The 15,295-nt window shown below is 45.0% G+C and overlaps 1 protein-coding gene across 1 annotated transcript; it reads right to left on the reverse strand.

Annotated features, from left to right (window-relative positions):
* Positions 1–10,728: 10,728 nt before the first annotated feature.
* Positions 10,729–13,814, reverse strand: LOC126252705 (cuticle protein 16.5-like). Its single transcript, XM_049953607.1, has 2 exons — positions 13,778–13,814; positions 10,729–11,583 (listed from the first exon to the last, which is right to left on the reverse strand). Exons 1-2 carry the CDS (start codon positions 13,787–13,789, stop codon positions 10,729–10,731), a joined length of 867 nt encoding a protein of 288 aa, XP_049809564.1. The 5' UTR covers positions 13,790–13,814.
* Between the last annotated feature and the right edge of the window lie 1,481 nt (positions 13,815–15,295).

The following is a 15,295-nucleotide window of genomic DNA, read 5'->3' on the forward strand; positions in this document are numbered from 1 at the left end:
GCTGGGAAGTGGCGGTGCGGTCCCCTACGGCACTGCGTAGGATCCTACGGTCTTGGCGTGCATCCGTGCGTCGCTGCGGTCCGGTCCCAGGTCGACGGGCACGTGCACCTTCCGCCGACCACTGGCGACAACATCGATGTACTGTGGAGACCTCACGCCCCACGTGTTGAGCAATTCGGCGGTACGTCCACCCGGCCTCCCGCATGCCCACTATACGCCCTCGCTCAAAGTCCGTCAACTGCACATACGGTTCACGTCCACGCTGTCGCGGCATGCTACCAGTGTTAAAGACTGCGATGGAGCTCCGTATGCCACGGCAAACTGGCTGACACTGACGGCGGCGGTGCACAAATGCTGCGCAGCTAGCGCCATTCGACGGCCACCACCGCGGTTCCTGGTGTGTCCGCTGTGCCGTACGTGTGATCATTGCTTGTACAGCCCTCTCACAGTGTCCGGAGCAAGTAAGGAGGGTCTGACACACCGGTGTCAATGTGTTCTTTTTTCCATTTCCAGGAGTGTATAATACTATTCTTGAAGAATCAAGTTTGCCCACATCGCTAGCAAGTCTTTTTATTCCTATGACCGTTTTCGACAGATTTGCACTGTCGTCATTGGATCGGAAACTTACAAAAATAAACATCCCTTGTGAATGCATCTCAAACATAAAGATTGCTTATAACTCTTACATACACTGCTTCTACGTTAGAACGTACCTTGAAACATTATTAAATGTACATGCTTGTTACAATACTGAAAGTCACAGAGTGATGTAGCGTCAAATGGTAATAAAAATGACAGGGAATATTAGCATGTCACAAATAAAATAACACACAACTAAAATATACAACATGTTGTTACTGATGTTGCACTATACACTAATCACTTGGCACCACGACGGCTTCTTAGTAAATATAATATTTTCACAGATAAGTAAATATACAGTTGTTTACATATTAGTGTCTGATAACTGATAAATTTCGATACATTATGTCTCCCCTCCAATGGCATTAAAATTATTTAAGACCATTTACGTAATATCTTAAATCGCAGATTTAAAATAACATTATGTCTGTAAATGTACAGTGTCATTTTTAACAATTAAAATTGACAACGATGTATACATTGTCATACATTACATGTAAACCTGTAATAAATAGCTATTTCTAAAATAAAATAAGTTCAGAATAAACACAGTTCAGATTATTCATCAACATAGAGCCATATGAAAAGCCCTGACCGAACGAGGTCACCAGCATAACTACAGAATATGCAAGACAAATGTAGATCATAGCCATGGACCATACAAAATCACTCTCTGAAATACTATCAGGTTCACATAATTGTATTCTTCGTGCAATATAAAATGAACTACACAAAGTCGTACGTGTAAGTGATATGGTGTCCGTGGTCTTAATGAACGTACTTTACTTTGACCAGAAGCACCGCATCGCTTGAACTGGCCGCCACGTCAGTATTGCGTTGGTATGTAGAAGCCAAACATTAATATTTAACATATTGTGTTCCAAACCTTATTACAATATTGTTGTTGTAATCCAAGTCACCGACTCGCACATTAAGGTTTATTGAAGGTTTTTTTTTTTGTTTTTTTTTTTTTTTTTTTTTTTTGTCAACAGTCTTCTAATAGGTTTGATGGCTTCCCCTTAATTTTTTACCTGCAATTCCCTCTAGAACAATGAAGATTTTTCCCTGATACCTTAACACATGTCCTATCGTCCTTCTTCTTGTCGGTGTTCTTCGTACGTTCCTTTCTTTGTCGATTCTACGGGGAACCTCATCATCCCTTACATTATTGGTCACCCCATTTTCAACATTTCTTCTGTAGCTCCACATCTCTAGTGCTTCCGTTCGCTTCTCTTCCGGTTTTCCCATTGTTCATGATTCACTACCATACAAAACTGTGCTCCAAATGTACGCTCTCAGGAATTTCGTCCTCAAATGAAGCCCTATGTTTGACACAAGTAGACGTGTCTTGGCCAGGATTGCCATCTTGCCTTGTGCTAGTCTGTTCTTTATGTCCTCCTTGCTACGTCCGTTATGGGTTAGTTTGCTTCCAACGTAGCAGAATTCGTTAACTTTGTCTACTTCGTGACCACCACTTAGGACGTTAAGCTCTTCGCTATTCACATTTCTTCTACTTCTCAATTAACATTCCATTCAAAGATCCAGCAATTCTTCTTTGATTTCACTAAGGAAAGCAATGTCATCAGGGAATCTAATTGTTGATCTCCTTTCAGCCTGTATTATAATCCCGCTCCTGAAACTTTCTTCTATTTCCATCATTCCCTTGTCGATTTATAGACTGAACAGTAGAGACCAAATATTGCATTCTTGTCTTGCACACTTGTTAATCTGAGCATTTCGTTCTTCGTCTTCCTGTTGGCTATCGTACCTATTGTATATCACCTGTCATTTCCTGTGGGTTACCCCTCTTTTTATCGGAATTTCTAACATATTGCACAATTTGGCATTGTAAAACGCCTTATGTAGCTCAATAAATCCTATCACTTTTCTTCATTCTTGTCTCCATTATCAAGTGCAAAGTCAGAACTGCCTAATGCCTTTACATTCCCGGGAGCCAAACTGATAGTCATTTCTTCTTCATTCTTCTGTATGTTATTCTTGAGTCAGCGTGTGTTAAGCAACTTGTGCGGTAGTTTTTGCACCTGTCTGCCTTGCTAATTTCGGAATGGTGTGGGTTATGTTTTCCCAAAAGTCTGATGCTACGTTTTCAGTTTCATACATTCCGCACACAAACTTGAATATTCGTTTATTTGCCATTTCAAACAGTGATTTTAGAAATTACGATCAAATGTTATCCATCGCTTCTTCGTTTGATTCAAGCCATGCATAGCTATTTTAAATTCGGTCTCTTAACACTGGATCCCCTGTGCCTTCCTTATCGAGTCGAGTTCCTTTTTCTGTCAGGTCATCAGACAGTTCCTTCCCGTCATAGAGACCTTCAACGTACTCTTCCCCAGTATCCTCGTTTTCCTCTGTGTTTAAAGTGGAATTCCAGTTGCACTCTTAATGTTATCACCCTTCTTTTGACTTTTCTATACGTTGAGTCAGTCCTTCCAACAGCCATTTCTCTTACGATTTCTTCAAATTTTTCCTACAATCATTTTGCCTTACCTGGAATCATTTTCTTTGTACTTGATTTCTAAGTGATTTATATATTTCTGTATTTGGTGTTTCCTCCTTTTGTCGATCAGTTGATATATTTCTTCTGTTAGCCTAGCTTTTCTCGCACTTACCTACTGGCACCACACATAACTGTGCAACATATGTGACTGCCGTTTTCACAGATATCCACTTGTCTTTAACTGTTGTATCCCTTATCGCAGTATCCACTTCCTTCGCGAATTTCGAACGCGTCCCATCATTCATCAGCCCTTCAATACCCCACTTCCTGCCTCACCGATTCTTCCTTACGTTCCACTTACATGATGATCTGAGCCCCGTATCTGCTCCTGTGCACGCCCTTACAATCCATTATCTGAATTCGGAATCGTCAAGTGTTCCCGGATCTTTTTCAAGTATACCTCCTCCTCAAGTGATTCTAGAACAGACCCTTCGCTATCAACATCTGGAATTTATTGCAGAGCTCAATGAGTATTTCTCCTGTCTCATTCCTGTTCTCCCATAACACTTTCTTCCACTCTTTCCCCTACACCCGCATCCAGTACCCGAAGACTGTTAGATTTTCGCTCCCTTTACGTACTGAATTACCCGTTCAACATCGTCACATAGTTCCTCTATCCCTTTCATTCTGCTTGCGGAGTCGGTGTCTACATCTGAAATATTGTTGTCAGCGCTGGTTTGCTTGTCGAATCTGATGAGAACAACCATATAACTGAGCCGTTCGCAGTAGCTCATTCTCCACCCTATCTTCCTATTCATAACTAACTCTATTCCAGTTTTACATTTTCTCCTGCTGTTGGTATCACCCTATATTCGGCTGACAAGAAATACTTATCTTCTTTCCATTGCATTTCACTGACGCTCGCTGTACCTCGAATGTGTGTTAGCATTTCTGTTTTCAGATTTTCTTGGTCGGCCTGAGCGAGGCATGTCATCGACATTTTCTGTCTCTCTGCATCTCCTCCATGTCTCCTGCAGTCCGGAACCGCGGGACTGCTACGGTCGCAGGTTCGAATCCTGCCTCGGGCATGGGTGTGTGTGATGTCCTTAGGTTAGTTAGGTTTAAGTAGTTCTAAGTTCTAGGGGACTTATGACCTAAGATGTTGAGTCCCATAGTGCTCAGAGCCATTTGAACCATTTTTGAACTTAGGGTGTGAGACATGCCTGTATGCTTTTGCACGGCCAAGCTAACGTAATATCTATCCTCGAGCTCCAGTAGAATGGGGCCATAGACATCCAACACGGCGTTCAGTATGGCCCACCTGCATCCACCTATTCCTTATTCACAAGTCAGTCGTGGAGTCCCTACCGACGATAGCAGTAATGCCGTGGTATGATCAGCTGCATTCTTTACACGTCACAGTGCTGCCAATGTCAAATTCTAACGTGTGCTGATTGACATTTCTCTTCCTTACACGAGGCGTAACACGATCTTCTCACAATGTTCAAATGCGATTTATGATCGATAAGCCTGGGGCGTTACAGCGTTTTATTTGTAGATCCATTCACGCCGAACAAGAGCGTAAACTCAAAATCATTCTCATAACAATGTAATATACTGATTGTGAACAACTCTGTATTCCTTACGAAATAATACATTCATATTGCAATGTCGTGCTGTCGACGACACGCAAGTGATACAACGATACAATGGAAACTAGCTTTTATATAAAGAATTGTATCTGTGACAATTATAGGTGCTCCGAGATTATAGCAACATACTCACATCAAAAAAATTTTTGCATCACTGTTGATAGTGTATCACAGACACAGTCCCTTTGACTGTTCAGATATGTCACTAAACCCGCCCAAAGATGTATACAACCATGCATGATCAGCGCCTATTAGATGGGAGGGGGGGGGGGGGGTCCGACAACCGATCAGTTACAGTCATTCCACCAGGAACTAGGTACACGACTCGTGTTGTCTGTCGTTCAACCATGCCTAGACGGTCAGTACCGTGGTTTGAAAATGGCTCTGAGCACTATAGGACTTAACTTCTGAGGTCATCAGTCCCCTAGAACTTAGAACTACTTAAACCTGACTAACCTAAGGACATCACCCACATCCATGCCCGAGGCAGGATTCGAACCTGCGACCGTAGCGGGCGAACGGTTCCAGACCGTAGCGCCTAGAACCGCTCGGCCACATCGACCGGCCCGCGTTTCGATCGCGTCCGGATTGTTACTTTGTGCCAGGAAGGACTCTTAACAAGGGAAGTGTCCAGGCGTCTCGGAGTGAACAAAAGACATGTTGTTCGGACATGGAGGAGGTACAGAAACTGTCTACCACATGCCTCGCTGAAGCCGCCCAAGGGCTACTACTGTAGTGGATGATCGCTACCTAAGCATTATGGTTCGTAGGAACCCTGACAGCAAAACCACCATGTTGAATAATGCTTTTCGTGCATCCACAGGACATCGTGTTACGACTCAGACTGTGCGCAATAGGTTGAATGATGCACAATTCACTTCCGACGTCCATGGCGAGGTCCATCTTTGCAACCACGACTCCATGCAGCGCGGTACAGATGGGCCCAACAACATGCCGAAAGGACCGCTCAGTTTTGGCTTCACGTGCTCTACGCTCATGAGTGTTTCGTATTCCTTCAACCAGACAATCGTCGGAGACCTGCTTGGAGGCAACCCGGTCAGGCTGAACGCCTCAGACACATTGTCCAGCAAGTGAAGCAAGGTGGAGGTTAGCTGCTGTTTTGGAGTGGCATTAAGTGCGGCCGACGAACGCCACTGGTGGTTATGGAAGGCGCCGTAACGGCTATACGATACGTGAATACAGTCCTCCGACCGACAATGCAACAATATTGGCAGCATACTGGCGAGACATTCGTCTTCATGGACGACAATTCGCGCCCCATCGGACACATCTTGTGAATGACTTTCTTCAGGATAACGACATCGTTCGACTAGAGTGGCCAGCATGTTCTCCAGTCATCAGCTCTAACGAACATGCTTGGGATAGATTGAACACGGCTGTTTATGGACGACGTGACTCACCAACCACTCTGAGGGATCTATGGCGAATCGCCGTTGAGGAGTGGGACAATCTGGACCAACAGTGCCTTGATGAACTTGTGGATAGTATGCCACGACGAATACACGCACGCATCGAAGCAAGAGGACGTGCTACTGGGTATTAGAGGTACCGGTGTGTTCAGGAATCTGGACCACCACCTCTGAAGGTCTCGCCGTATCGTGGTACAACATGCAATGTATAGTTTTCATGAGTAATAAAAAGGGCGGAATTGATGTTTATGTTGATTTCTATTCTAGTTTCCTGTACAGGTTCCGGAACTCTAAGAATCGAGGTGACGCAAAACTTTTTTTGGTGTGTGTAGCTTTCTTGAGACTGAGACGTTCAAACTGAGTTGGAGATGAGATGACACAGTTGCTGACGCAACAATTCGGCGCCTTCAGTACTTTATCGTTAAATATTCTATTTTTTGAACTAAATCTGCATTTCCTAAACGAAGTCTGATAACTTTGTGTGCAAAATATTTTACATGTGTGTTCTAATATAAGTCACTCACGCGGTCAAGTGCCATAGAGTGAACTGCTGACCAACATTGGCATGTAGCCTGTCCTATGTGGACCTGACAACATTTAAGAAAGGAGAATAACAGGAAATATTAATAGAAAAATTCTGTGTTTAAATGAGTGCACAGTTCTATTAAGCAAAGAAATGCTGTTCCACAGAATTCGTAAAGGGTATCCTTTTGATTATTAATGTAAATTTCCACGCTATATTAAAAGCTAATTAACGTACGAAAAGAACGTTTCGACGTAACCTTTTCCCATGCACAGAAAGTAATTGGTTCTATTCTTACCTATTTTTTGCAGTTTCCCTGAAATGCTAATCATTTGTAATTTGTTAATATGATAATTAATTTCGGTCATTTGATGAACAAATAGTAAAAATGTATTTAAATAACATATTCGAAACTCTTTAAAACGTGTAATTCATAAAACTGTACCTGATTAAGTAGATAATATAGACTGCAAATATTTAAAATTTAAAACACTTAAAATGGTTTCTGAATAACAATGAGCTACTGAGGAATACAGTCATTAACTGGAAAACAAAAGGAACAGCACTGTAGCAGACTTATAACTACATTCAATTGTGTCCAGCACCTTAATAATCACACTTGGTGTTCTATGGATCCATTTGTCATGGTTGATGGGTAGGGGGCACAGGAAGATGGGAGGCGGAGTGGATGGCAAGTAATACTGCGTGATATTAAAATGTATCTAAGGTGATGTCTAAAGCATTTACGAAAATTAGCTAATCATTTACATAGCCAAGCATGCGCTAACCTTAATACCAATTTAAGGTTTGTTGGATATCGCTTTCATGATACTGAAATTTCAGTCGCCAGAAGTGTACTTTAGAAAACTCTTTTTCACACGGACCAGCAGAAACATTGCAAAACGGTGTGTATATTTTTTGTGTAGCTGTAGGGTTGTGATAGTATTCCATTATTTCTAAATCCATTAACAGCAGCAAAACACTACATTATTTGAGCCACACAATACCTTTTCTAGAAGTAATTCATCTATGGGCTGGCAGAGAACGCAATGTAACCTGCCAAAGTCGAAGATAAAGAGTAGCTGAAAATGGGGATAGAGGCTACTACCCAGTAACTAGCGAGAGTGGGTATTGTGGGATAGGACATTTTTGGATATATATCGAAGGACAAGAATCCTGGATTGTCGTGCATTGTTAATCTTGCCTCTTTGCCATTCGCATGGACTCTTCTTGACAGTCGTTCGTGGCACTACCAGTGAATTCCTCTCACAACTCACCTCGTGGTGGCTGTCTCCACCCCTGCAAATGATCTAACCACAAGTATTATACAGGGTGTTTTTTTTAAACTGGAAACAACCAAGTATCTGTAAAAACACATATCGTACAAGAAGTGTTACAGATGGAAAATTAATATTTTCAAGCGTTACATCTGTTTGTTTTAAAACTGGCCATGCTCTAACTCGACCCCCATCCTCCCCATGGAGAGGTCAATTTCCTATTTCCAAATAGGGACTCTCCCCCATTTTTTTCAGATTTCGATTCCACTCCAAAAAATACCTAAGAAAAATTTTCCATCCTGTTGTCAACAAAACTCAGTTTTTCGGATTTTGTAATGAAGACCTGAATCATTTGATTCTACTTTACGTTTTCGAAACAGTTGATATTATTGTTAAAAATTAAATTTAGTCTTGCAAATTGAATTGCAGGGTAAAACGTTTACTTTTAAACATTTAAAAATCTGGAAAAAAGTTACATTTATCGTAAAGTACTTTGCTGTTCCCTTCACGGTTAATTTCAGTGAGTTCCCTCACCATCAGGTTGCTTGATTTCGATGAGTCGCCTCGTATCTCGCGATCTGACTTATTTCAGTGTGTTCTTCTTACTTTCAACTGTTGTAACTCCCGCACCGATTGTAGCTCCATCTACCACGAACAGAAAAAATGGTGTCAGATAAACGCTAGGCATTTTTTTGCGTAGAATTCAAATCTGCAGTGAAAAACGGAGAGATCCCATCAACAAAAAAATAAAAAGTTGACCTGCCCTTGGGTGATTGGCATTGGCAGGCGGCAGTTAGGGGGTAGCCAGTTTTAGCACAGATAGATGTCACCTTTGAAATCATTAACTTTCCATCTCGAACATTTTTTTCATATGATGCGTATCTTCCGAGATATTTAGTTGTTATGATGAGATAGGCACGCTATGTAACATATACCTTTCTCCATCGTAAGTCTTTGTACAGGCCTGAAACACTGAGTCCACTAGTACCCTTAAAAACTCAGTAAGTGGTCTATAGCGCTGTACTACACACGACGCATGTGTCTCATTCTAAAAAAGGTAAACTGCACAGTTCTTCCACTATGTCGTTTTATCGTACATGTCAATTACCCCTCCGCAGGCTACATTATGTACAATTAAATAGCAATTCCATTATCTTGCAGGTGTTCAAATAAAATGTCGTAGAAGGCATGATTCCCTCTAAAATTATCCACATATCTAAAATGAGTCTGATAGTGAGTTCGACAATATCTGACATGATCAATGTAAGGGGACCATGGAGAAATACTGATCAGCATGTGTGAAAATAAAATGCAAAGAAGACTTCACCTTTTCTTACTCTGTGCATATTTTCCCATAGCACAGATCCTCACTCACACAATCAGTACAGTTACCCACTGAATTTTTCTGGCATGACTCACGATCCGAATGTGATTGTTCGTCAGAGGATCATTTTTCAGAGTAAACTTTTGTTTTGTTTTGTGACAGTTTACTAATACACAGCGTCACCTGTTCAGATCCGGTCCAACTCTCTCGGTGGACAAGTGAGAGGGGACTCAAACCAACAGCTGGATAACAGCCGAGCATAGCACGTTGAAGGTGTGGCGGTGGAACTTTAAGTTGCGTGCCACCCTCCGACGGTGGAAGTACAGAGGAGGGGTGTAGTAATGCTTCAACTCTATGGCCCAAAAAAAGAAAAGAGAGAGAGAAAGAAAGAAAAAGAATAAAAATAAGTGGCTGGACGAGAAAAGACAACTGCTAGTGATTGTACGAAAATGGACAGAAAAACGTGGTCGTATTTTGCCTATCGTCATACCCCAGAATCCGAGTCCTCGAGGATGGTAAGAGGAATGGTGTGTTTGTGCCAGCGCTGTTGAACTGTGGTGCCGATGGTTTGGAGTCCTGCGACCGTGTCACGGAGGGCGTCCACTTTACTGTATAGTGGGCGAGCCTTACGGTGAATGGTCGTCTTGAGAAGGGCTGTATTTGTCTGCTCATGTAGAGTGACAATCCTGGTGAGCGGAAGGGAGTGAAGACTCCACCTGAGAGCTTTCAGAGTATACTGAGCTGAGGGAGTAATATCTCGAAAAGTATGTGGAACCGTATGCAACTACCCACCCTTTTACCGCCAGGTGACGAAGTTTTTACTTTGTCTTGGATGCTGATAAAAAAATGTCGTGTGACGAGGGCCTCCCGTATGGTAGACAGTTGGCCTGGTGCAAGTCTTTCGATTTGGCGCCACTTCGGTGACTTGCTCGTCGATGGGGATGAAATGATGATGATTAGGACAACACAACATCCAGTCCTTCTTCCTTTTTTTTCATTTTGTTCGTTGTTGATCGTTGTGTTTGGTCGTTGCGGACGTCACATGACATCCGTTCAAGTTCGTTGTTGATCGTTTCACTCAGTTTTTTGTTACAGACGCCAACCAGCTCTCTGACCGAACACGCTGAGCTACCCTGCCGGCTGCCCCTGAGCGAAGAAAATCTCCGACCAAGCCGGAAATCGAACCCGGGCCCTTAGGTTTGACATTATGTCACGCTGACCACTCAGCTACCGGGGGCGGACCTGGATGTTGATGAGACAGGTTTATGAATAAGCAGATGTGAATGTAGTAAGGCACATTTATTTATAAATATGTATCTACATTATTTGCTGTAACCTCAGTGTTGTCACTCCAAGAGAAGAATACATGGATTGTAAAAGGTCAGTCGGTGGACATCAGAGGTCGTTGTGGGGTGCAGTTCAGCCCAGCAGGGCAGCCTTGGCCTGCAGGTGGGCGGCGGCAGCCAGGGCTCCCGGGGCGCCAGCCACCGCTGGGCCAAGGGCGGCGATCGAGGGAGCGATGCCACCGACCAGCGCGGGGGGACCGACAGCGTAGGCGGGGGCGGCGGCAATAGCGGCGGGGGCGGCGAGGACGGCGGGGGCGGCGGCGATGGCGGGGGCGGCGGCGATGGCGGCACCGGCGGCTCCGGCGGCGCCAGCGGCAGCGATCTGTGGTCCCAGAGCGGCGATCGAAGGAGCGAGGCCGTTAATCAGCGCAGGGGGGCCGACCGCATAGTTGGGGGAGCCGACGACGGCGGCGGGGGCGGCGATGGCGGCGGGGGCGGCAGCGATGGCGGGGGCGGCGGCGATGGCGGCACCGGCGGCAGCGGCGGCTGAGGCGGCTGAGGCGGCTGAGGCGGCGCCGGCGGCAGCGATCTGTGGTCCCAGAGCGGCGATCGAAGGAGCGAGGCCGTTAATCAGCGCAGGGGGGCCGACCGCATAGTTGGGGGAGCCGACGACGGCGGCGGGGGCGGCGATGGCGGCGGGGGCGGCGGCGATGGCGGCGGGGGCGGCAGCGGCTGCCAGGATGGCGGCCGAGTTGACGACGGCGTCGCGGGCCCGTGTCTGGGCGACGGTGGCCAGGTGGGCTCCGCGGGCTGCCGCCACCTCAGGGGTATCGAGGGGCACACCGCCAGGTCCGACGATGATGTTGGCGGGGGGCTGCGGTGCCGCCGCCACGGCGATGGGGGCGGCTGCGATGGCCGGGCCTGCCAGACCAGCCCCCAGGAAGCCGGGCTTCGCCACGGCCACGGCGAGAACCGCGCTCAGGATGATCTGAGGAAACAACACGTTCTACACAGTCCGCCATGCGCAACCTTTGCATTTCAAGTCAGATATGTAAGTAAAACAGTAACATGCGTTTATGAGAGTTTTTCATCGCCAGGTATCTGATATCTCTACCTGGAGCTACATTTTATCAACAATCAAGCTGCTGTTCAAATAAGTTACAGGAACGAAAGTGGGTACGTCCTTGACAACCACCACCAATTTGAAAGATGAACACCGAGGGCTTTTCGAGCACTCCTTCACGCCGCGAGTCGACTACCGGGACCATCCGACCGCCGTGTCATCCTCAGTGGAAGATGCGGATAGGAGGGACGTGGGATCAGCACACCGCTCTCCCGGTCGTAAGATGGTATTCTTAACCGAAGCCGCTACTATTCGGCCGAGTAGCTCCTCAATTGTCATGACTACGCTGAGTGCATCCCGAAAAATGGCAACAGCGCATGGCGGCCCGAATGGTCACCCATCCAAGTGCCGACCACGCCCGACTGCGCTTAACTTCGGTGTATCCACTGCGGCAAGGCCGTTCCCCAGAGGGCTTTTCGAGGCACAAATTAAATGTGAACTATCTGTGTGTGGCAACTGAAGCCCTCTGTGAGTGGATCGTGCCACCCGTGAAACCAGACAGGGGAGCATGCAGACGCAGTACATTCAGTAAACAACCTAGCACCTCTAGACAACCAAAATTGCCTGTGTGGAAAGTTATTGTTAGTGAATTATCAACCGAACAGTGGTATACAAGTAGCGCTATATACCTCTACTGTCTGGTCAGGTAAAGAGCAATTTTCGTAGCAGAACTTGAGCAAAAAACTGTTTGTTTATTAGGTCACTTGCAAGTTTAATCTCAAGAGCTTCTTTTAAAAAAAATAGTCTTAGTAACTGGAAATGGATGCCAGAATCTCTGTGTTGTTACAATCCACTTTATGAACGGTATCAAACAACATTTTCAATTACAGGATGTCCCGGAATTTGAAAGCATGTGTGACACTTATGTTCCATGGTCCTCATAGTCTGATCCATGTAAGACATGCCGCAGCTACACGGATAACAGAAGGCGCCCGCAATAAGCAAACGAAGATCAACCTTTACAAGCCCTAAAAGAGCCTTAATCGCATTTCACAGCCGCGCGGAGTGACCGCGCGGTTTGGGGCGTCATGTCACGGACTGCGCGGCCACTCCCTCCGGAGGCTCAAGTCCTCCCTTGGACATTGGTGTGTGTGCTGTTCTTAGCATAAGTTAGTTTAACATATTTTAAGTAGTGTGTAAGTATAAGAACTGATGACCCAAGCAGTTTGGTCCCTTAGGAATTCACACATATTTTAGCATTTGTACACATTTCACTACTTCATTTACTACCCATTGTAAAGTATCGAACTTAACATTTTGGCTCCTGTGGTATGTTGTCTTTATCGATCTCCAAGCTAAGGGAATGAAATGATCTTATTCTATTCATTTAAGGCAAAATACGTTGATGCTGCAGACAGCTGAAGGCTAAATTTAAAGTATAGGACTTGAAGCGCATAGTTTGCAATGAACCTCTTCAGTTATTTTAGCTACGTTTCTCACCTTATAGCTATATTTTTATACCAGGCTGAATTTCTGCCTACCAGAAGTGACAGATAACCAGAGATGCGTGTCTGATTCGTGATAAGATATGCAGAATTCACATTCCACTACGATGATAATGTAAACGAGAGCACAGGTAAGCTATACTTCACTCTATTTCGTTCTTAAGACGATATGACAAATCTGTACTCCGTACCTTCCACAACTTTTTTTCCATCTGCTAAGCAGTAATGACAAACACCAGGTGAAAATCCAATTTGTATATCTATCATTGGTGAAGAGTAGCGTAATGAGGGGTTGTCACTCCCTGCCAAGTAGTAGTGTGTAGAGCAAATGTTATATTTCTCTGTGACAGTCATAATCCTTACAGAATATTGGTCCAAAATTAAACTCAGCTTCCTTTCGATGTTAGTGTGTGGCCAGTCCTGCATGCCTCACGAACAGACACATAACTTCAAGCTGCCGTAGTATCCCCTCACTACAATACGTACTGCTGTATGTCACGACCGCACTTCCTAAGAGTCCGAGACTGTAGAAAACCACACGATTTGGTTTACGACGTCCTAGTGACCGCGTATCCAGAAAACCCGCGAACACTAGGGTATTCACTGACACTCACCAGGGACTTCATCGTCGGCGGTGAGGGTTGACGGCTGTTGCAGCTGCTGAACTCTGCCTACGGACTGCGTGCACGCACTATTTATACCGTAGTCGAGCGCCGCTCTAGCGTGAAAGTACTAGCGGGTGTCCTTCCCTCCACGTCTTCCTTGGACGTTAGCTCTACTTTCTAGCTTACGCAACGCACCCCACGTAAAACACTCGCAAACGAATGTAAAGTAAGCAGCACTGATAAGGAAACAGACGAAAGAACACATTTCTCATTATGTGAAATTAGTTGACGAAGCGATATTCGAACCAGGACACAAGGAAGTCATACGCAGTGCAGAGCTATCTGAACCACCTCACGGGGAGATGCAATCCTTTGTCTTTTTACAACCAGAGAGAGGTAGTTGTATGACATCATTTAATGCTTGATGACGAGAGCTTACTGAGATAAATTGTTGAACACATCCTCACATTCCATCCCAACTTGTTAATGCTCTGTGCAAAGGGAACTTCTAAGGAAGCTCATAACCGTGTACTGCATGTGAAATTATTGCTTTGTTGCACTATCTTGGACAACAGTGGGGGCGGGGTAGAACACAGTTTGATATACTCCTCTTTCGTAACAGTGGCCATACATTTTGTCGAATTTTCTGTGAAGTTGTCTTTCAAAAAGAAATCGTCAGAACGCTTGTTCGCCATGCTATCTTGATCTGCATCTATACTTTAGTGTCCAGCATATTGTCCTGTTCTCTCACTCAGTGAAAACATTTTGTTGTTCAAATGTGTGTGAAATCTTATGGGACTTAACTGCTACGGTCATCAGTCCCTAAGCTTACACACTACTTAACCTAAAGTATCCTAAGGACAAAGACATACACCCATGCCCGAGGGAGGACTCGAACCTCCGCCGGGGAAAACATTTTGTCATGTACTGCCGAGAGTTTGACAGCACCACTAGATCCTCAGTACAGTTTATGAAGTTTGGACTAAAGATGAAGTCGTAAGGACAGATGTTCCCACATCTGTCGTTCAAGCTACGTTAGGCTCGACATCCAGACGCGCTGGAGCAACTGTACTCCCAAGTCACCTATAAATGTAATAATTTGTTCTTCGTATTACACTGTATACGCAGATATAGTAATTGTTCCTTATTTTACAGCCAGCCGCGGTGGTCTCGCGGTTCTAGGCGCGCAGTCCGGAACCGCGCGACTGCTACGGTCGCAGGTTCGAATCCTGCCTCGGGCATCGGTGTGTGTGATGTCCTTAGGTTAGTTAGGTTTAAGTAGTTCTAAGTTCTAGGGGACTTATGACCTAAGATGTTGAGTCCCATAGTGCTCAGAGCCATTTGAACCTTATTTTACATCCTTCCTGATGCAGCACTTTTAGCGGCCAGCAGTCTGTTCTCCTGCTACGGAAACGTATGCCATCTCATAGACAGTCAGGGCCGCATGCCTAAACACAACGTGAAATATAGATGTTGTTTAGAATGAAATCAGGATACTGGGGTACCGTCTGTTGATCCCTAGTTTTC

This window comes from Schistocerca nitens, chromosome 4 (assembly GCF_023898315.1).
Source record: "Schistocerca nitens isolate TAMUIC-IGC-003100 chromosome 4, iqSchNite1.1, whole genome shotgun sequence".
Lineage (NCBI taxonomy): Eukaryota > Metazoa > Arthropoda > Insecta > Orthoptera > Acrididae > Schistocerca > Schistocerca nitens.